Source organism: Sparus aurata, unplaced genomic scaffold (assembly GCF_900880675.1).
Source record: "Sparus aurata unplaced genomic scaffold, fSpaAur1.1, whole genome shotgun sequence".
In the NCBI taxonomy this organism is placed as follows: Eukaryota; Metazoa; Chordata; class Actinopteri; order Spariformes; family Sparidae; genus Sparus; species Sparus aurata.
Window position 1 is genome coordinate 1 of NW_022045191.1, and position 23,343 is coordinate 23,343.

Sequence of the window (23,343 nt, forward strand, 5' to 3'; positions counted from 1 at the left end):
TTATCACCGCTTTTAAAGCATCCCACAGTATAGCTGGATCTGTTTCCCCGTTATCGTTTTCCTTCAAATAAGTCCGTATGTCTGCCCTGATTTGCTCAACCACTGATTTATTGTTTAATATCCCCACATTCAACCTCCATACTGTATCTTTCTGTCTACAGTTCAAGTGTATCTTCAAATATATGGCACTATGGTCGGACACATCTGCCACACCAATCCAACAATCTTGTATCATGTCTCTATTTTCTGTCTGCATAAAAAAATAATCAATCCTGGAGTAAACAGAATGTGACTCTGAGTAATGACTGAAATCCCTCCGTAGTGGATGTAGATCTCTCCATACGTCGAAAAACCCCATCTCCCCCCATGTATTCCTGACCAGTTTTATAATAGATTTTTTATTTCTCTTAAGACTAGTTGTGTCCATATCATGGTCCATTAACACATTAAGGTCTCCCCCACATATACATATGCCCTCAGCCTCTAGTGCAATGGTGTCAAATAGAGACTTAAAATAATCTTTATTACTCCCAGGAGGGGCATATATATTTACCAATGTTATTATTATTTGGTCTATTTTCCCTTTTACAATAATATAGGTTCCTTCTTTGTCTTTTATTTCCTTTATGCACTCAAATTTAATTACGTTAGACATGAGTATTGCTACTCCTCTTTTCCGAGCATTAGTATATGAGCTGTAAAAGGTATTCTTGTAACCAAATTTCTTTAATTTCTCATGTTCTGCTTTAGTGAGATGAGTTTCCTGTAGAAAGTTTATTTGCGTCTTTTCTTTTTTAAGCTTGGTCATTATTTTAGCTCTTTTGACTGGGTTTCCTAGGCCATTGACATTCAAAGAGAGAATCTTAATAACTTCTTTGGTGTCCATAAATCACTTTTGTTGTGTTAACCTTATGAAGATTCATCAACAGGCTTTCAGTTAAACATACATGAACTTTCAATATTTTCAATAACTGTTTGTAACTTATTTGAACTGTGAACAAAAAACGTGACCTCCATAAAGAGATGTCAACAACCCTCCTCTTCTGCTGACTCTCTTTTTGGTTTGAGGGGGATGACCTTGCATAAAGCAAGGGCCCCCATCCAGTAATGAGATTTAACCCAGGTAGGGTCAATATACCCATACCAGTCCTTGCAGCTGCGCTTCAGTCTCCCCTACGCCAACAGTCTATTTAACTAAAACCCGCCACACCAACGAAAACTATACCCTCAGCTAAGTGGTATATTCCTCATGTCCATCTTTACTCAGCCTGTATGTACTCATCCTGTGTTGTTTCCCCTCAGTTGAAAAACTTCCAGCTGTCTTCGCACGCGTTTGCTGGTCTCTGCGGTGCGTCCACTCCCGGTTTGTTTCCATGTCGCGGTACCAGTCGACTGGAGCCTCTCAACGAGCGTCGCTCCTCCGCTGCTGGTCCCCGTGTTGTCCACGTCGTGTCCTCTTGCCCGCAGGTCGTTGGCTGCCTCTGCTGCACTGCCATAAGTTTTCACCCCGCTGGCCCAGTGGATACGCATCTTGTCGATTGAGTGTAGTTTGAGTGCTTGCATCTACTCATTTGCTACACTGACATAAACCATAGCTTACCTCTAATTAGCCTTGACAAGACTGGTGTTTGAGTCATTGGGTCCAGACTTGACTGAAGACAGGTGGGACAGAGTCTCATACAGACATGTTACAATGTTAAGGAAACTGGAACTTTGGGCAGGTGTTGTCATCATTCCTGCTTGAAAATTCACCAGCAGTCTTCAATCAGGTGTTTACTGTGGACTGGCATGAATCTCACTGCAACCAGACAAAGAAAGACAACAAAGAAAACATTGTTAATGATAATAATGATAATTATTATTATATAGCACTTACACTGTTGCAAAGTGCTTCCCGCAACAACAACAACAAAAAACAAAACATTAATTAAAGAAGTTGGAACAGAAAAAAAATTAAATGGTGAATGAAGAGTAGGTTTAAAAAATCTCATAAAAAGGCCATCCTATAAATATGATTTCAGGAGGCGCTTAAAACGGTTAACAGATTAGCAGATCTAATAGATTGAGAGAGACTGAGGGAGAAACTGTGGAGAGTGACTACAGCTGAAAACACACAATCCTTTGGATTTGACATCGAATCAGTGATTTTGATTTTTTTAAGGATAGTTCCGAGGATTTACCCTTAAGGAACTCCAGATAACAGGGTAGTAGACATATATGGGAGACATAATTATTGATGTGGCCATGTAAGTATTTGACAGGTATGAAGAAACAAAAACATTTAATGGCAGCACCAGTTCAGAAGCCAATCTATTTAAATGTACTCACTGAAGCTGAGTGCTGATAACGATGACGACGAATCAGAGTACTGGCCATACCGCATTCCTGCAAAGTTGATTGCCTTACATTATCCAGCTGCACCGTGCTGTGGAGAAGGTGAAATTATTTGTTAAAAAAAATGTATGTCTAAGGTGTTAAAGGGATCATTCTCACTTGTTATGTTATCTTTGAATTCGCCTAGATCAAGTGTCAATAAATGTTTCCTTCGTAATACATCCAAGTCTCCTTGTATCATCTTTCATTAAGAGTAAACCAGTTTCTCCATTATCAAAGTCTTAACCGACTTGCTACAGAAGTTACAGCTAAACATTTTTCTAGCATTAGCAACGTTAGCTGTAACGTTAGCGACTTCTCAGAGCCCTTAAGTGACTCTTTTATTCGGCAAAAAGCAGATAGTGACATGTCCAGCAACCTTTAAGATATAGCTACCTGAACTCCTCTGCTTGAAAGTCAACAAATAAGAGCTAACGTGGCTCTGCGGCTAGCTAACGTTAATCAGACAGTCTCAATGAGCTGTGAATGTGCTTACCTGAAGAAGAGACTCTGCTCCTGTGGGCGCGAAGAAATGGCGGTGACCTGAAATTTCAAGCTTCCGTTAACTCGCGGTCCTCTCTCTCTCTCTCTCTCTCTCTCTCTCTCTTTCTGTCTTGTCTGTCTGTATCTATCTATCTATCTATCTATCTATCTAGCTATCTAGCTGTGTGTCTGTGTGTCTGTCTCTCTGTCACAACAACAAACACTGCTCCTGTGGGCGCGAAGCAATGGCGGTGAACTGAAATTCAAAATTTCTAGCTTCCGTTAACTCAGCGGTCATCTCTCTCTCTCTCTCTCTCTCTCTCTCTCTTTCTCTCTCTCTCTCTGTCTTTCTCTGTGTCTCTCTCCTCTATTCAATAAAGCTTTATTGACACGAACAACTACAAACACAACAACGTTTTCATTGTCATGTTTTACATATAATAAAAAAAGGACATGTACAAGAATAAAATAAAAATAGAAATCGTGTTTTCACTATACAAAAGAAAGATATAAAATAAAATATACTATTTTTTTATGGAAGCCCATTTCCGCCAATTGACAAAAATTATGAGATACTTTGACTTAGCTATCTCATAATTTTGACTTAGTATCTCATAATTTTTTTTCATCAAGTGGCGGAAATGGACTTCCATATTATTCAAAAAGGATGTGTTCACAATGCTGCAATAAAACTCTATATGATAAACTCTAACGATTGTTGTAGGCCTATGTTTTCCTGTGGGACAATAAAGTTAATCTTATCTTAATTCACTGTGTTTTGACAATAATACAACATTTATAGTTTTCTATTGCATTTAGTGCTTTGTGTCGGCCCGAACAATGCCCCTTAACTGTGATATAATAAGCACATACCACGGCCTGTCATGATGTATTGCTTAAATATACCATACTTTTTAACATTCTACTTTCTATACAAATGATGGTATGATTTAATGGTTGTGTACCGTAAATTTAAACGTAAACATCAGCAAAATCTGTAATTCAGACAGAATGATACCGTCAATTTTAGGGTAATTACACGCTTGTGACATTATGGTATTTTACCGTGAATTTAGCAAACTTTTTATAACATTCACAGTAAATTCCATATTTTCTACTTAGTAAGGCCGTAAAATTTAAGTTATTTACTGTTTCTTGATTTACGGTAATTCTTTGTGTAAATACATTTCTTTAATGTATTTACTACAGTGATATACAATTTTTTATTTTACGGTATTTTACTGTTGCTATTGACAGTTTTTTACCGTAATTTCTACAGACATTTTTTACAGTGCACGGATGGACAAAGTGAAGGCAGAGCTTCTTCCACTGCCACTAAACCGAGCTGGTGTTCCTGATTCAAGCTTTTTCGCATATCTTATTAGGAGCTGTGGAGTCTGTCCAGATTTCTGTTGATACCAGAACACACCTTCATCACCATCAGACCATCTGTGAACAGCTGGGTTGGTGTTACAGGTGAGAGTGACAGTGGATCCTGGAGTAAATGTCACTACTGGAGGCTGAGTCACAGTCACCTGACCGCTGCATCCTGCACACAAAAACAAATCATTGATTTATCAGCAGAAATCAATGAGAGAAAAGGCAGCACATCATGTCTGAAATGTTGCTGAGTGAACCAACCTGTAAAACAGCAGCAGGCCAGCGTCCAGATGAGGATGGTGATGAGAGTCATGGTGGTTGTGCTTTCTGCTGTGTTGACTGACAGATCTGAGTCCTGCAGTGTTGAACTCACAGGACTATAAACCTTCTCAGTTCACTGGAGGATCAGCTGACCATGCAAAGCCTCTTCTCTATGGAAATGATTTCTCTGCTCTCAGCACACTGAAGGCAACGTGGGACACAACATCAGGAGAAACACTGCTTGGATTTACACCATCTATGATCTTAATGGAACACAGGAACATATTTATATTAGAAGTGCAGTCAAGGATTTAAGGAGGAGTTTGTGTCCACTGTGGTTGGTATGATATGTCTGTTTGTCCGCCTTTCATTTACTCACAGGGTTTACTGGAGACATAATATATGTTTCATTTAGGTTTAATATGAGTTACCAGTAACTAATGATAATTAGAAAAGCATAATATTGATGTAAGCATGTATAAATTGATATAAAATTGTAAAAAATGACTTTGTTTCAAGGAGACTTTGATCGTTCCTCCATCAGGAGAAGAAAAGTGAAGAAAAATGAAAGAAATTATTTGTATTCATTCAATATTTTCAATCTATGATATTGAAAATTCTTTGTACATTTCACAAATATAAATATTTGTGTGTTGTTATAAAATTCAGAGAGTTTTTTCAGTGGATAGATGCTTGTCCACAGTGCAGGAGGTTTTTGTACGGCCACTTAATGAGTTTGTATCACTGTGGTACACTTTTGGTGGAGGAACCAAACTCATCGTTGACTGTAAGTACCAGAGATTTTTTTCATCTTATACAACAAATGGGAAATATAACTTTTATCAAGTATTTATTGAGATTCTGATCAAGTCCAATGTTTGTATGTTGTTGATAATTATTATTATTTCATGACGTTGATCACAATCTGAGAGGAAACTTGGCAGAAATCTATGTATTTTTGTAATTGCACATCATTTCATTTCAAGATGCAAAGAGTAATTCATCTATTTTAATTTTCTGTTCTTTATGATCGCTTGTAATTGGTCTTTTAAATGTTTAATATTAATCTCACAGTAAAACCTCTAATGCTCAAAACACACAACTTCAATGGTTTAAATTAATTTCAATGTTTTTATTCTGAAAATGTAAACAGTTTTTAGATGTAAAAAGTTGATTTTTTAAAGACACATAGTATTTTATCAGTAAATGCAGCTTATCTTTGTGTTCACGCTTCATTCATTTCACATGTGGTTAAAAGGAAGTGAAAGAGACGGATGACAAAGGTTTGAACTGTGTTCACATGAGTGTTTCAGCTCTGTCAGTTTGAACAGAAGAAAATCATCACAGGGGCGAGTTATTCACTGTGACACATTATGAAACACACGTGAAGATGTCGTCAATAATCTTCATCAGTGAAGCTTTTTAGTTGTATTTCCACTTGAATGGTGTGTCTGATGGTCTGATACTGAGTGATTTATGAGAGCAGCAGCAGCACAACTTATTCTGTTTGATTGGATCAAATATAAGAAATGAGCAGTTTGTCATGTGTCTTAATACCAAGCCTTCACTCTCATGACTTTGTCTTCTCTCCCCCTCTCCTCCCCCCTCTCTCTCCTCCAGTGGGTGTGGTGCGGCCCACCCTGACCGTCCTCCCCCCCTCCAGAGAGGAGCTGCAGCAGGGAGGTGCCACACTGGTGTGTCTGTCCAGCGGGGGCTTCCCCTCCACCTGGAGGCTGGGCTGGAAGGTGGAGGGCAGCAGCAGCTCCTCAGGGGCGTCACACAGCCCGGAGGTCCTGGGGACGGACGGCCGCTACAGCTGGAGCAGCACCCTGAGCCTCTCTGCAGACCAGTGGAGGAAGGCGGGCTCAGTGAGCTGTGAGGCCAGTCTGAATGGACAGAGCCCCGTCACTCAAAGCCTGGAGCCTGAGCGCTGCTCAGAGTAGAGCTTCAGCAACACTTCCTGTCTGGAGATGATGCTGCTGCTTTCATAGAGATCTTGATGAAGCTCCAGATCTCCTCTGTTCACATGTTTCTGCAGGTTTCCCAGCTCTCTGCTCAGTGTTTCAGTCTGCATGTTGCTGTCTAATACTCATCTTCTGCTTATTCTTCTTCATGTTCTTTACTTTTCAACCTCTGCTGAATATCATTAGTTTATCTCAAAGAGAGACTTTGAACATTAACTCATCATTTAATAAAACTGTGGATTATAAAGAGTCAGTGTCTTTGTTTTCTTTTATCATATATTCATCATGAAAAATATCTTCTTGATCATCTCAGCATCATAACTGATGTTATATTATACATGAAAGAACAGGTGGTGGTTCTACTTTGTGACATCTGAATATGAAATCTCACATTTTGAACATGAAATCATTTTAGTTAAAACAATAAAGTCTAATACACCTAAAATGGCATTCTTGCTTTTGATTTTGTTTTAGTTTTAGACAGTTTAATGCAGCTATTAACAGAGACAACCTTTTTTTGATATCAGTGGTTAACCCTCCTATGATGTTCCGGTCAAATCTGACCGATTTACAACTTCATATGATCCTAAACATTTTATTTTTCTTCTGATTGTCTCGAGGCTTTATGATATCCTCCACACTAGGCATTTGAACATATAAAATTTCTGATCAGCACTTTCAACAAATTTTGAGTCATCTAATCAATTTTGTAACACCCATGGTGTTCCCGGTCAAAATTGACCGGCATATGAAATGAATGGGTAATACTAGATTATGTTCATTCCTTAGATGGAAAACATCCCCATGTACACCCACACATCTACATCCACAACCACAAACATCATCCCACCCTCACACACACACACACACACACACACACACACACACACACATATACAGTATATATTCCCCCACGCGTACCACACATTCCAGACTGAAGAATTAGATGTCATTTATGGGAAACTGTCTCTTTCTCGCGCTTATATGCCCACCTGGGAGCCACACACACTCTCCAGACCTAACAATGTATCATACCTGTTCAAAGGCCCAATATATACCGATTTACACATTTCAAACTCAACAATTAGGTGTTTGTTATAGGAAACGATCTCTTTCCCATGCTTATGTGCCCATCCCTACACGTGAACCACACTTTGCAGAATAGACTATCTTCTCATAGACAACCTATATAAAACTTTATTTGTGCCTTTCTGTCATTTGACTCTGTGACCACTATGAGTAGGAAATTTACTGTAATAGAGGCTCTGGACCGATTTTTTGAATCAGATGAAGACGAGATGGAAGTTTAACTGGAGATAGAGGAAGATGTGTCAGTAATGGAAGACAACATCCATCCTGATTTTGATCCAGACCTTTATGAGACTGACCAGTCAACAGATGAAGAGGCTCCAGAGGAAGAGGCACATGGAGAAGAGGCACGAGAAGAAGAGGTACCTGAGGTGACATTCCAGTCCAAGGGTGGCAACTTGCTCTGGTATTCTTCCTCCCAGGACAGAGGAGGCAGAGCAAGAGTGGAAAACATTGTAAGGATGACGCCATGGCCAACACGATATGTAATATCTCGTGTGGATGACAACAAGTCCAGCTTCCAACTCTTTTTTACCAGAATCCATGGAGGGAATTGTACTGGACATGACAAACCTGGGGGGGAAGTGTGTGTTTGGGGACACATGGAGAGAGCTGGACCAGGTAGACCTCCAAGAGAGTATAAATAAAACAAGTTAGCTACAAATGTGATGCCTATGTTTGCAAGGCACACTCCAACCTGATTGTACAATGCCACTCCTGTGTCCTATTCCAAGGCTGGTGAGCGTTCCTCCAGTTTATGTTTTCAATTTCGAGGGCTAGACAATGGGTGGGGGTATTTCACACTGAGAAAAACAGCTATTGATGGATTTACAAAAGAATACGGAAATGTTATCAAAATGCACTCAGAAGCATACATTTTAGGTTGAGACAGAGGCGCGCACACACACACACACACACACACACACACACACACACAGATGACTATTCATGTTGATTTTCTGATGTTCTGAGAATTTGGTCTCCGTTTTGATTATTATTATAATTTTCAGTGTCTATTCTTTGTATATTCACTGCAGTTATGCATGTTCACAACTAGTTGGAAACATTGTTTACAGCATTAAAGGGTGTTAAATAACATTTGGTAAATGATTATGTTCTAATTATGTTTTTTGTGGTAATTTAAGAGCAGTTAAACCTGACCGGTCAAATTTGACCGGGAACACCAAAGTAAGGCGGGAGAAACGAACATAATACAAGGGTTAAAGTCCCACAATGACTGGTCTTTGCCAGTTTACACCTAAAAATACATCACATAAGTTGCTGGAAAGGATTGAAATTTTAAACTGTGTACGGAAAAATGTCTGTGAGTCAGTTTCAGTTTTATTTAGGTTCATTGTGGTTCTGCTTGATGACTCTTGTGTTCACTGGACCAGTTCTCCTCATCACAGTCTCTTCACCAACCCTCTGCACCTGCAGCAGGCCGCTTTCACTTCAGTCAAACTGAAGGAGGTTTTTGTACGGCTCTGAATCACTGTGTGAACGTGTAATCACTATGGTAGCCCAGACACCAGGTACTTTTTATTGTTTTGCTGCACCGGAGCCATGGTGATCATCAGTGTGATACTGACTGACAGAAAGCAGCACACTGCGTGAAAAAGGCGAAGAAGAAAAACGTGCAGTGTCAGTGGACAGGTCTTCTTCCTTAATTTTAAAAAAAATAAAAAATTAGACCCGACATTTATTTGGAACCGGCGGTTATTTACCAAAATATACACCTGCACCGGCGTTTAAAGGGACCCTGTGGTTAATTGAAACCCGGATATTATTTGGTCATTAACGGTATGAACGGCAAACTACTTTCAAAACAGCCAGATGGGTCGAAAGTTATCTGCATGTACTATCGACATGAAATGAGTTACCATTGAAGTACATTGAGTCTCAAATATCAGTTGCAAGCCAAACACACGGCAGATGCAGAGAGCCCCCCCCCCCGCCAAAAGCAGACAACAAAAAAGGCCTGTTATTTTCCTGCATGATTTGAAGTGTTGAAAAAAAAATTTCATAATGCAAGCATATTTGCCCTTTCTTATGTTGTTAAAAGTATTAAGAACATTAAAAAATACATCAAGGTACATTTAGAACAGAAAAAAATGTGCAAAAAAAAATTGCGATTAATTTGCGATTAATCGCGAGTTAACTATGGACAAAATGCGATTAATCGCGATTAAAAAAATTAATCGTTTGACAGCCCTAAATAAAAAGTATGATATATCTTATATTTATATTAATAAGTATTGTGTGCTTGGTGAGGCTCCTGTCAGCTCTGTGTTCAGTGGTCTGTGTCAGAGTCTCTTCCTCTTCAGCAGCTGCAGTCTCTTCCTGCTGTAACAGCTCAGAGTCTCTGCAGTCTGACTGAGGGAGGTTTTTGTACGACCACAATTCACTGTGTGAACACATAAGGACTGTGGTAACTCTGACAGTAGTAATCTCCTACATCTTCAGCCTGAACCCCTCTGATGGTCAGAGTGTAGTCAGAACCAGAATAGCTGCCACTGAATCGAGACGGAGTTCCAGAGTTTAGAGTTGATGCCTGATATATAAGAAGTTTGGGAGCCTGTCCAGGTTTCTGAAGGTACCAACTGAGATCAGCTTCAATGTCTGAACTCCCTGTGGCGCTGATGGTCACAGTCCCTCCGAGACTAACAGACTTGGATTTGTCAGCCTGAGTTAGAAAGTTGTTGGCAGAAGACTCTGAAATGAGAAATGACAAAGTTACACTAAAGTAAATGTAGAGAGAACTGACTAGATTTGCACCAACCATTTTTTAACTCTCTCACCCTGACTCAGAAAACCCAACATGACAATCAGAGTTATTTGCGACATCATCCTGATGCAGTTTTCAGTGTGAGTGCATGAAAACAGTTCAGACTCTCTGTGACATAAGATTTTAAACTCTTGGTTGCAGCGGTGCATTAAAATCATGCAAATGACTTTCAAGGAGGCAAACGCACACCTGTTCATGTGGAACAGAAACAGAGGAGGTGAGGTGGAGTGACAGCTCATCATCTTGAGGCTCATGTGACAGTTTAAAGTTCATCTAGAGCATTCTGACTTTGAGCTGTTTTATATTTCGTCTCCTCATTTTAAACATCCTGCATTTCACATCTTTATGATCTCGCATGACTTTGTCCTCATTGACAGGTCTATATCACCCCCTGCTGGCACACTTCATCAACACTGACCTCACTGTGAACTGACACGATTATTAACTGATTTTGAATGTTTTCACCATTTCCCTGAATCCTGTTGTAGAGACTTCTGGCTAACTAGTTGTGCCTTTTGATAGCATAGCATCCTGTTTGATGTGGGAAAAATAGAGTTGTGTGAATCTTATGTCAGTGAGACACAACTATCACAGATTATAGTGAGAAAAACATTGAATCTCATTTGTATCTCCAGGTCAAGATGCATCTGAAAAATATCATAATTCTTCAAATACAACAAGAGAAAGTCTGAGCCCCTTTGTTCGGTCAGGAAATTGATGGTGCAAGAGGAAGGTTATCTTAATTGAGTTTTAGCTTAGCTGAGACTGATAACATGTGAAACAGCTGGCATGTCCCTATAGACAAGTAAATGTGACCATCAACTCCTCTAAAGCTGTCGTGGTTCTGACATCTCTGCCTGTTTTTATTGTGTTTTCTGGATGTTTGTGGTCTGTCTGCACTTTGTTTCCCTCCTGTGTTCCTGTGCTCCTCCCCGGCCTGCTTCTCCCTCCACACCTGTCCTGCTTCAGCCTTGTTAGCCCCACCCTGTTCCCAGTGTTTTCACCAGCCAATCAGCTCCTCTCCTGTTCTCCTGCTTCCTCCCCTCAGTCTCCTCACCTGAGCTTCTACACCTGTCTCTCCACCTGCACCTCATTACACCATCAGTTAGTTTTCAATTTAAGTTCAGTTTTCAGTTCAGTGTTTGTTGAATTGTCTGCCTGTTCCTGTGTCAGGGTTTTTGTTTTTAATATTTTTGGTAATTTCAATGTAAATGTGGATTTTGTAACACTTGGAGCCAAGCAACCAGTGTCCCTCTACTTTCAACTGTCATGTAAAGCTAAGCTAAACGACTGCTAATGGACTGATATATGAGTAATATAGTCAGCAAGACAGCAAATAAGTTCACTTCAGAAAAATGTGGAATGTATAATTTTAAAGATATGTAACAGGGTTTTGTATATTTGGATTTACATGTGATACACTTTTCTCATGTTTTGGTTATTTCATCATTTTTTAAAAAATGAACATAGTTGGATGTCAGTTATCATAACAGCGTTCATTTTTTATATGAAATGAAGATGTAATAAAAATAGGGCTGTCAAAGTTAACGCGTTAATAACGCGTTAACGCAACATCCTCTTAACGCCGTTAATTTTTTTAACGCGCGATTAACGCTCGGTATAAAAAAACAAAAAACAAAACGCGCATTGAAAGATTTATGGCCGTCAGTGGCACCTGTAGTCTTGATCCAGAGGGTGGCAGAAATCAGAAGAAGCAGCAGGGTTGGCGGTTCGGGAAAAACACGGTGGACTGAAAAGTGAGGAAATTGAGAAAGGACTTACCGTAAAATACCAAATAATAGCCGGGGGGTTTAGTTGTTTCAATCACTTAACAGACCAAAAGGCAATTTGGGACAGGCGTTTAATTCCTTCCTCACAATAATCCTGGATGAAAATGTCACAAACTTCTCCAGCTTCTCTGTGAATTCTCTGGCATCCTTCTGCAAGTGAAGTTGTTGCGGCGGAGGAAACGATTCAGCCAACCAGCACTCGCTGCAAACTCCTCATCTCTGCTGTCACTCACGGTGGCGGACATTTGTTTCTCCATCGCCCTGATCATTTTGTGGGACACTCTCTCATGGCGTGCGCGTTTGCTGATAACTCATCCCCGCATGTTTATCTCAGGCTCCTCGCTAGCCTTCTTCCTTCCTCCAGCAGGCAGCCTGGCCCTGTTGCTGTCCTCCTCAGACAGACGCTCAAGCTCCGTTTCTCTCACTCTCTTCTGGTTGACAGAGAAACATCTAGCGGCTGCTTCTCCCGAGTTTTCCTCTGCATATTTTACGACAGAAAGTTTGAATTTCAAGTGGTACTTTTTATTGTTTTGCTGCACCGGAGCCATGGTGATCATCAGTGTGATACTGACTGACAGAAAGCAGCACACTGCGTGAAAAAGGCGAAGAAGAAAAACGTGCAGTGTCAGTGGACAGGTCTTCTTCCTTAATTTTAAAAAAAATAAAAAATTAGACCCGACATTTATTTGGAACCGGCGGTTATTTACCAAAATATACACCTGCACCGGCGTTTAAAGGGACCCTGTGGTTAATTGAAACCCGGATATTATTTGGTCATTAACGGTATGAACGGCAAACTACTTTCAAAACAGCCAGATGGGTCGAAAGTTATCTGCATGTACTATCGACATGAAATGAGTTACCATTGAAGTACATTGAGTCTCAAATATCAGTTGCAAGCCAAACACACGGCAGATGCAGAGAGCCCCCCCCCCCGCCAAAAGCAGACAACAAAAAAGGCCTGTTATTTTCCTGCATGATTTGAAGTGTTGAAAAAAAAATTTCATAATGCAAGCATATTTGCCCTTTCTTATGTTGTTAAAAGTATTAAGAACATTAAAAAATACATCAAGGTACATTTAGAACAGAAAAAAATGTGCAAAAAAAAATTGCGATTAATTTGCGATTAATCGCGAGTTAACTATGGACAAAATGCGATTAATCGCGATTAAAAAAATTAATCGTTTGACAGCCCTAAATAAAAAGTATGATATATCTTATATTTATATTAATAAGTATTGTGTGCTTGGTGAGGCTCCTGTCAGCTCTGTGTTCAGTGGTCTGTGTCAGAGTCTCTTCCTCTTCAGCAGCTGCAGTCTCTTCCTGCTGTAACAGCTCAGAGTCTCTGCAGTCTGACTGAGGGAGGTTTTTGTACGACCACAATTCACTGTGTGAACACATAAGGACTGTGGTAACTCTGACAGTAATAAACTGCTGCATCTTCAGTCTGAACTCCACCGATGGTCAAAGTGAAGGCAGAGCTGCTTCCACTGCCACTAAACCGAGCTGGTGTTCCTGATTCACGTGTGCTCACGTATCTTATTAGGAGCTGCGGAGTCTGTCCAGATTTCTGTTGATACCAGAAGAGACAATCACCATTGCTGTATCTGTAAACAGCTGGGTTGGTGTTACAGGTGAGAGTGACAGTGGATCCTGGAGTAAATGTCACTACTGGAGGCTGAGTCACAGTCACCTGACCGCAGCATCCTGCACACAAAAACAAATCATTGATTTATCAGCAGAAATCAATGAGAGAAAAGGCAGCACATCATGTCTGAAATGTTGCTGAATGAACCAACCTGTAAAACAGCAGCAGGCCAGCATCCAGATGAGGATGGTGATGAGAGTCATGGTGGTTGTGCTTTCTGCTGTGTTGACTGACAGATCTGAGTCCTGCAGTGTTGAACTCACAGGACTATAAACCTTCTCAGTTCACTGGAGGATCAGCTGACCATGCAAAGCCTCCTCTCTATGGAAATGATTTCTCTGCTCTCAGCACACTGAAGGCAACGTGGGCACAGGAACATATTTATATTAGAAGTGCAGTTGAGGATTTAAGGAGGAGTTTGTGTCCACTGTGGTTGGTATGATATGTCTGTTTGTCTGCCTTTCATTCACTCACAGGGTTTAAAGTAGATAAATAATGTGTTTAATTTCTGTTTAACATGAGTTATCAGTAAATTATGAATATTATATGAATATTATGTTAATTTAAGCATGCATGAATTAATATGAAATTGTGAAAAAGGACTTTGTTACAAGGAGACTGTGATCGTTTCTCTGTCAGGAGTAGAAAAGTCAAGAAAAATGAAAGAAATTATTTGTATTCATTCAATAATTTCATTCCATAACATTGAAAAGTCTTAACTCTGTGTATGGAAAAATGTCTGTGAGTGAGTTTCAGTTTTATTTAGGTTCATTGTGGTTCTGCTTGATGACTCTTGTGTTCACTGGACCAGTTCTCCTCATCACAGTCTCTTCACCAACCCTCTGCACCTGCAGCAGGCTGTTTCATTTCAGTCAAACTGGAGGAGGTTTTTGTATGGCTCTGAATCACTGTGGGAACACTCCACCCCTGTATTCGCCCAGACAGTAGTAATCTCCAACATCCCCAGCCTGAACTCCACTGATGGTCAGAGTGAATTCAGGTTCAGATCCGGTGCTGCTGAAATGACTCGGAGCACCAGACTTACGGCTTATTTTGTAAAACAGCGGTTTAGGAGGCTGTCCAGGTTTCAGCAGGTACCAACTGAGATCATCATCAACTCCTCTACTGGCTGTACAGCTCAGAGAGACTGTCTCTCCCACAGCAACAGCCTTTGATGCAGGAGACTGAGTCACAGATGGACTGGCGCCTGAGCCTGGAGGTAAAACAAAGTTTAAATATACTTCAGAAAACTCTGAGGTGTTATTCTGTCTATAAGCATGACATATTAAAACACAGAGTGTATCATATTTCAATAACGGTGATAAAAGAAACTCTGGACTTTTCACCTTGAAGTCCAAACAGCAGCGTGGTCAGCAGAGGAGTCAGTAACATCATCATTGTGATTAATCTCACTGTCAGAGAGACTGCACACACCTTTCTCAGTGGTTCATCTTAAACTGATGTAGGTGCAGTGATGCGTGGCCGTCATTCAAAACACCTCCTTCATAGTCAAACAAGTAGTTGTGTGAGGATGGAAAATGTTTGTCTCAAATTTCAAAGAAAATCATCAGTCCACTGCACATTCACACCGACATGTTTGGCTTTGTTTCAGTATTAATCTTTTATAGAACCAGACTCCATCATAGTAGTTGATCTATTTTAATTTCAGTCATATGGTGTTTAAATGTGTTAATCATTTTCACTTATATCCATGGAGCTGCTGTGTTGGAACACATACATGTGTCTGAAACATAACACATAGCTCAGGGTATTTTTGATCATTTGATAAATTGTGGTAGTTGTGGGGTTGATATTTGGCACAGTTGATTCATGTCATTATTTAATTCAAAGGAGAAAGCCACTTGGAAAAAAACGCGAAAAGAACAGTCAGAAAATGCACCAGACACAATGAAGGTGAGACATTTTGAAAATGCACCTGACATGAAAGAAGTATTTTCCTGTAATGTCAGACACATTTTTATAAAATTGGATTTTTTATGTGTCCTGTGTGACAGTTAGTAAATGAATGTGATTCAGTTTGGGGTGCTGTTTTGTGGTAACACAGTGATTGTGATTGTGGAAAATGTTGAATATTTCTTTATAAATTAATATTCTAACAAAAAGCCTTTGAATCAAATAACAAATTTCAATGAAGTCAGAGAACAGCCCGTCTGTAAAGTGCTGACAAACAACATCTTAAAGAAAAATGTGTCCTCACTAGCTCAGCAGCTACATGTGAGAGTGCTTAATGTATTCAGTTATTACTATTACATTATAAAGTGTAGACAATGAACATGTTGAAATAGAAACTATAATTTGACTCCCTCTTGAACATGTAATGAAAATAAAAGTATGTTTAAGGAAAATGTGAAACATGATTCACATTTGTTCAATTTTTTTAAAAAATCTTTAAACAAATTGCTTTCAGTGTGTGCTTGGTGATGTTCCTGTCAGCTCTGTGTTCAGTGGTCTGTGTCAGAGTCTCTTCCTCTTCAGCAGCTGCAGTCGCTTCCTGCTATAACAGCTCAGAGTCTCTGCAGTCTGACTGAGGGAGGTTTTTGTACGACCACAAATCACTGTGTGAACACTCTACCACTGTGGTAACTCTGACAGTAATAAACTGCTGCATCTTCAGTCTGAACTCCACTGATGGTCAAAGTGAAGGCAGAGCTGCTTCCACTGCCAGTAAACCGAGCTGGTGTTCCTGATTCACGTGTGCTCACAAATCTTATTAGGAGCTTTAGAGACTGTCCAGATTTCTGTTGATACCAGAAGATATAATCACCATTGCTGCCTCTGTAAACAGCTTGGTTGGTGTTACAGGTGAGAGTGACAGTGGATCCTGGAGTAAATGTCACTGCTGGAGGCTGAGTCACAGTCACCTGACCGCTGCACCCTGCACACAAAAACAAATCATTGATTTATCAGCAGAAATCAATGAGAGAAAAGGCAGCACATCATGTCTGAAATGTTGCTGAATGAACCAACCTGTAAAACAGCAGCAGGCCAGCGTCCAGATGAGGATGGTGATGAGAGTCATGGTGGTTGTGCTTTTTGCTGTGTTGACTGACAGATCTGAGTCCTGCAGTGTTGAACTCACAGGACTATAAACCTTCTCAGTTCACTGGAGGATCAGCTGACCATGCAAAGCCTCCTCTCTATGGAAATGATTTCTCTGCTCTCAGCACACTGAAGGCAACGTGGGACACAACATCAGGAGATACACTGCTTGGATTTACACCATCTATGATCTTAATGGAACACAGGAACATATTTATATTAGAAGTGCAGTCGAGGATTTAAAGATGAGTTTGTGTCCACTGTGGTTGGTATGATATGTCTGTTTGTCTGCCTTTCATTTACTCACAGGGTTTACTGGAGATATATATGTTTCATTTAGGTTTAATATGAGTTATCAGTAACTAATGATAATTAGAAAAGCATAATATTGATGTAAGCATGTATAAATTGATATAAAATTGTACAAAATGACTTTGTTTCAAGGAGACTTTGATTGTTCCTCCATCAGGAGAAGAAAAGTAAAGAAAAATGAAAGAAATTATTTGTATTCATTCAATATTTTCAATCTATAATATTGAAAATTCTTATATATAAAATATAAATATTTGTGTGTTATTATAAAAATCAGAGAGTGTTTTCAGTGGATAGATGCTTGTTCACAGTGCAGGAGGTTTTTGTACGGCCACTTAATGAGTTTGTATCACTGTGGTACACAGATTTTTTTTTAGCTTATACAACAAATGGGAAATATAACTTTTATCAAGTATTTATTGAGATTCTGATCAAGTCCAATGTTTGTATGTTGTTGATAATTATTATTATTTCATGATGTTGATCACAAGCTGAGAGGAAACTTGGCAGAAATCTATGTATTTTTGTAATTTCACATCATTTCATTTCAAGATGCAAAGAGTATTTTAATTTTCTGTTCTTCATGATCGCTTGTAATTGGTCTTTTAAATGTTTAATATTAATCTCACAGTAAAACCTCTAATGCTCAAAACACACAACTTCAATGGTTTAAATTAATTTCAATGTTTTTATTCTGAACATTTAAACAGTTTTTAGATGTTACAGTAGATTTTTTAAAGACAAATAGTATTTTATCAGTAAATGCAGCTTATCTTTGTGTTCATGCTTCATTCATTTCATATGTGGTTAAAAGGAAGTGAAAGAGACGGATGACAAAGGTTTGAACTGTGTTCACATGAGTGTTTCAGCTCTGTTAGTTTGAACAGAAGAAAATCATCACAGGGACGAGTTATTCACTGTCACACATTATGAAACACACGTGAAGATGTCGTCAATAATCTTCATCAGTGAAGCTTTTTAGTTGCATTTCCTCTTGAATCGTGTGTCTGATGGTCTGATACTGAGTGATTTATGAGAGCAGCAGCAGCACAACTTATTCTGTTTGATTGGATCAAATAAAAGAAATGAGCAGTTTGTCATGTGTCTTTATTACCAAGCCTTCACTCTCATGACTTTGTCTTCTCTCCCCCTCTCCTCCCCTCTCTCTCTCTCCTCCAGTGGGTGTGGTGCGGCCCACCCTGACCGTCCTCCCCCCCTCCAGAGAGGAGCTGCAGCAGGGAGATGCCACACTGGTGTGTCTGTCCAGCGGGGGCTTCCCCTCCACCTGGAGGCTGGGCTGGAAGGTGGAGGGCAGCAGCAGCTCCTCAGGGGCGTCACACAGCCCGGAGGTCCTGGGGACGGACGGCCGCTACAGCTGGAGCAGCACCCTGAGCCTCTCTGCAGACCAGTGGAGGAAGGCGGGCTCAGTGAGCTGTGAGGCCAGTCTGAATGGACAGAGCCCCGTCACTCAAAGCCTGGAGCCTGAGCGCTGCTCAGAGTAGAGCTTCAGCAAAACTTCCTGTCTGGAGATGATGCTGCTGCTTTCATAGAGATCTTGATGAAGCTCCAGATCTCCTCTGTTCACATGTTTCTGCAGGTTTCACAGCTCTCTGCTCAGTGTTTCAGTCTGCATGTTGCTGTCTAATACTCATCTTCTGCTTATTCTTCTTCATGTTCTTTACTTTTCAAATCCTGCTGAATATCATCAGTTTATCTCATAGAGAGACTTTGAACATCAGCTCATCATTTAATAAAAGTATGGATTATAAAGAGTCAGTGTCTTTGTTTTTCTTATAATATATGTTCATCATGAAAAATATCTTCTTGATCATCTCAGCATCATAACTGATTCAGGTGGTGGTTCTACTTTGTGACATCTTAATATAAAATCTCACATTTTGAACATGAAATCATTTAAGTTAATACAATAAAGTGTAATAAATTGAAAATGTCATTTCTTCTTTGGACTGTTTTTAGACTGTTTAGTGCAGCTATTAACAGAGACACTGCTAAACCTTTATTTTGATATCAGTGGTTAAAGTCCAACAATAACTGGTCTTTATCAGTTTACACATAAAAATATTGAAGTTACCAAAAAGGATTGGAGTTTAAAACTGTGTATGGAAAAATGTCTGTGAGTCAGTTTCAGTTTTATTTAGATTCATTGTGGTTCTGCTTGATGACTCTTGTGTTCACTGGACCAGTTCTCCTCATCACAGTCTCTTCACCAACCCTCTGCACCTGCAGCAGGCCGTTTTCACTTCAGTCAAACTGGAGGAGGTTTTTGTACGGCTCTGAATCACTGTGTGAACACTCCACCACTATGTAAGCCCAGACAGTAGTAATCACCTACATCTTCATCTTGAACACCACTGATGGTCAGAGTGTAGTCAGAACCAGAATAGCTGCCACTGAATCGAGACGGAGTTCCAGAGTTTAGAGTTGATGCCCTATATATAAGAAGTTTGGGAGCCTGTCCAGGTTTCTGAAGGTACCAACTGAGATCAGCACCAATGTCTGAACTCCCTGTGGCGCTGATGGTCACAGTCCCTCCAAGACTAACAGACTTGGATTTGTCAGCCTGAGTCAGAAACTTGTTGGCAGAAGACTCTGAAATGAGAAATGACAAAGTTACACAAAAGTAAATGTGGAGAGAACTGACTGGATTTGCACCAACCATTTTCCAAATCTCTCACCCTGACTCAGAAAACCCAACATGACAATCAGGGTTATTGGCGACATCATGCTGATGCAGTTTTCAGTGTGAGTACATGGAAACAGTTCAGACTCTCTGTGACATAAGATTTTAAACTCTTGGGTGCAGCGGTGCATTAAAATCATGCAAATGACTTTCAAGAAGGCAAATGCACACCTGTTCATGTGAAACAGAAACAGAGGAGGTGGAATGAGAGTTCACCATGTTGAGGATTATTCAGCCGTTAAACACTTTGACTATGCTCTCATTTAGTTTGCTTTTTTTTCCACCTCTTGACCTCTTGATGATCTCACATGACTTTGTGCTGATCAACAGGTCTATATCACCCCCTGCTGGCATACTGGGTCAACACTGAACTCACTATGAAATGACAATTATGAATTGATTTTTTTGTTTTGTTTTTTTATGTAATTAACTTTATCATTATGTATGTCATTCATATCATCCAGATCCAGTTGTTGTAATAAGGATGGCTCAAATAAAATCAAGTCAAGGCTTAAGAACTTGGCCTGTGGTCACATTCTTAAGCTTTAACTTATTACAAATCAGAAGAAAATGGTTTCTGAACAATTTTGGTAAGATAATTTCATGTGAAACAATAGTCCGACTCTCTCCTCTGTCTCAAGCCTTAGAGAACAAGAAGTTATGCAGGTCATGGTTAGGTCTCAGTGTTTCTGTGTCTCATGGCAACCACTGCTTCACAGGTGAACACAATAATCTGACTGTGTGACTCCAAATGCCAAGAATTCAGGTAATTATGATAATTAAACTATGTATTTGCATGTCTGTTTGTATGTTTATGTCTATTTCAACCACTTGTTGGATGTTCATCAAACACAAAATGTAACAATAGCGCTGATTCATGCGGTCTTTAACACGGCAGTTCTGTGGGTGATCAGATGACAAGACTCAGGTGAGAGGCTGGTCTGCAATCTGTTAATGCAGAAAGATTTTACATGAACGTCATTCACTGAATAGTTCTGCATTCTTTTTTCTACTTTTACCTGAGGATTTTACATTTAAACATCTACTTTTCTAGAGGCTGGAAAAACAGAAAGCACAACATGGACGACAGAGCAGAGTCTGCCCAGTCTGCAAGTAAGATAACACAGTTTTTTAATGATGAATTGTAGAAACTGTAGAAAGTACTAACTTAACCTGTAGACAGAATCACTTACTATACAGTGAGCAGATAATAGGAACGATTATGAAATTAACCTGGTAGTAAATGGATATGAAATTGACCTCTTTTTGTTTGGGAGCTGATAAAAAAAGGTGGAAGAAATGTTATTTAATTCAAAACATGATATTTAGAAGAGGCAGACACGATGAACTAGAAATGGGAGTTTCTTCTGTCGACATGATTGTGTCTGTTCAGGGAGTTATGACGGACAGTTTGATCAGCTGCACCGTGCACTGAGGCGGAAGCAGCACCTACTGCGAAGACTCATGGTTTGTACATCTTCAACACATTACGCATACATTTCTATTCTATTATCATTTATAAGTATAAGAACTATAAGAATAATGCAAGAGAAAGACATTCCTCGTAACTTGCTGTATGTCATTGTCAGGGCTTGTGTTTTGTCTGTGTTTGTTGTCCTCCCTGCAGGAGCAGCACATGCTGGAGGACCTCCACAGACCCCACACCTGGGGAGGGTCACGAAAACAGGACCGGTCCCATTACTTTATGGCCCCTCAGCCCCCTCCACCACTCCCATTCTACCAGCCGACCCCCGTTCTGCCTCCTCCACCTGAGCCTCCACGCATCATCCAACAGACTGTGAGACCCACATACTCCTTCTCCAGATCCCTTTCTTTTCTTTCTTTCTGAGTTCAATAGTGTAAGTCAAGATAATACATGCAAATCAAGCCATCATTCCCTGCCTGACTTACTTCCTGTCCCTCTGCAGCTCCCCCAGCAGCCCGCCACCATCATCCAACAGCTGCCACAGCAGCAGCCTCTGATTACCCAGATTCCTCCACCTCAGCCCTACCCAGCACCACGCTCAGGCAGCATCAAAGAGGGTACGCAACGACAAATAGAGATGTATATTCATTCTCATCTCCTTGTTTTCACATGTTTGCATGTGCATTTCTTTTATGTGTAGACATGGTAGAAATGATGCTGATGCAAAACGCCCAGATGCACCAAATCATAATGCAGAATATGATGTTGAGAGCCATGCCTCCCTTGGGCCTGTCACCACCTGGAGGGCCCAGTCACTATGCACCTCCAAAGGCATATCTCGGGCAGGTACACACAAACACACACTCTCTGTGAAGATAAAGCAAGAAGTCGCAACTCTGACCCTCAACAGTCCAAAATCTGTATTTCCAGGAAGGTTACCCTGTTTTTGTGAGGCCAGATGTCAAACCAAGGGGAACTGCTGTCCATCATCATCATCACTATGGTTCTAACCCTGCAGCACAACAGTTGCCACCCATCATCGGCCACCCTACATGGATACCAGGGATGCAATCTGTCCCAGCAGGGCAGGCAGGGGGACAACTACCCTCCATACACCATGTAACAGCCCCTTTTACACTCCCACAACTCCATACGTAAGGCTCACTAACAGCATTTGGTCTTCATCTACTAATACTATAGGCACATAGAGAATTATATTATTATCATTATCATTTTTCACGATGAAATGCATTTGTTTTGTGTCTGTGTCGTGTGTATGTACAGGACTAAAAATACCTTATGAGAAACAAGAAACAAGAAACATCCTTGACAAGCACTTGGAAATGAAACAAAGAGAAAAATTGCTACTTTTAAATTTTTCTTAAAGTATATTATGTGCAGCATAATATAATGGCAGACCGTACATCAAACATTAAAATTGGCTTTTTATATACTCACTAGTCATAAACTCTGACCTGGTGGGTTAAATCTGAAGTCCTTGTGGAACACATGGTACACCACTTGAGGTACATTAGCCTCAGTTTTATGTTATGGCTCAGCAATGTATTCACAGATGTAGATTTATTAATGCCAGACTATTGTTCTTAACCTTCAGGAATAATAAAGTAAACAAAGTTCATGAAAACAGCACATTTATAAAAAACAAAAACAAATGAGTCCTAGATATTGACATATGTTTACCTTGTGTATTTTTTGTTTCATCATATTGTTTTTATTGCTTAATGCTCAGCCTGTAAATGTGTACTGTGTGTACTATGCCAACTGGACATTGTCGTGAGAAGGTTACGAAGAGCGAAGAATATAATAATAATAATTAAAAAAAAATATACGTGTCGCCCGAACAGGGACTTGAACCCTGGACCCTCAGATTAAAAGTCTGATGCTCTACCGACTGAGCTATCCGGGCTCTGGCTAACTGCGAATGCATGTACAAAATTGGACCTCTACAACCCTACATACGCTTGACAATAAAGTATAAGGGAAAGAGCGCAGCCTTAAAACAAAAACACCCTGAGGTGTCGATCTGAACAGGGTGCGGTATCTATAAACC

The 23,343-nt window shown here is 40.0% G+C and overlaps 1 protein-coding gene, 1 non-coding gene and 4 gene segments (V, D, J or C); 3 read left to right on the forward strand and 3 right to left on the reverse strand.

Annotated features, from left to right (window-relative positions):
- Positions 1 to 5,151: 5,151 nt before the first annotated feature.
- LOC115578169 (Ig lambda chain C region-like) lies at positions 5,152 to 6,714 on the forward strand (the record flags this gene model as incomplete). The annotated part of the segment is given in 2 exon segments: positions 5,152 to 5,284; positions 6,118 to 6,714. Coding segments are annotated over 2 exon segments (456 nt in total), but the record flags the coding sequence as incomplete, so codon positions are not given.
- A 3,237-nt stretch (positions 6,715 to 9,951) lies between these two features.
- On the reverse strand, positions 9,952 to 10,397 carry LOC115578163 (Ig kappa chain V region 3547-like). The segment is given in 2 exon segments: positions 9,952 to 10,262; positions 10,349 to 10,397. Coding segments are annotated over 2 exon segments (360 nt in total).
- A 3,188-nt stretch (positions 10,398 to 13,585) lies between these two features.
- LOC115578164 (Ig lambda chain C region-like) lies at positions 13,586 to 18,921 on the forward strand. The segment is given in 3 exon segments: positions 13,586 to 13,649; positions 14,185 to 14,205; positions 18,325 to 18,921. Coding segments are annotated over 3 exon segments (408 nt in total).
- A 364-nt stretch (positions 18,922 to 19,285) lies between these two features.
- On the reverse strand, positions 19,286 to 19,908 carry LOC115578166 (Ig kappa chain V region 3547-like). The segment is given in 2 exon segments: positions 19,286 to 19,755; positions 19,842 to 19,908. Coding segments are annotated over 2 exon segments (360 nt in total).
- An 852-nt stretch (positions 19,909 to 20,760) lies between these two features.
- Positions 20,761 to 22,430, forward strand: LOC115578165 (uncharacterized protein C21orf58-like). The gene is made up of 7 exons (XM_030411016.1): positions 20,761 to 20,774; positions 20,901 to 20,959; positions 21,240 to 21,313; positions 21,474 to 21,644; positions 21,775 to 21,889; positions 21,973 to 22,118; positions 22,203 to 22,430. The coding sequence occupies exons 1-7, from the start codon at positions 20,761 to 20,763 to the stop codon at positions 22,428 to 22,430; spliced, it is 807 nt and encodes a 268-aa protein (XP_030266876.1).
- Positions 22,431 to 23,126: 696 nt separating this feature from the next.
- On the reverse strand, positions 23,127 to 23,199 carry trnak-uuu (transfer RNA lysine (anticodon UUU)). Its single transcript has one exon. It is a non-coding gene; the product is annotated as a tRNA-Lys (tRNA).
- Positions 23,200 to 23,343: the final 144 nt, after the last annotated feature.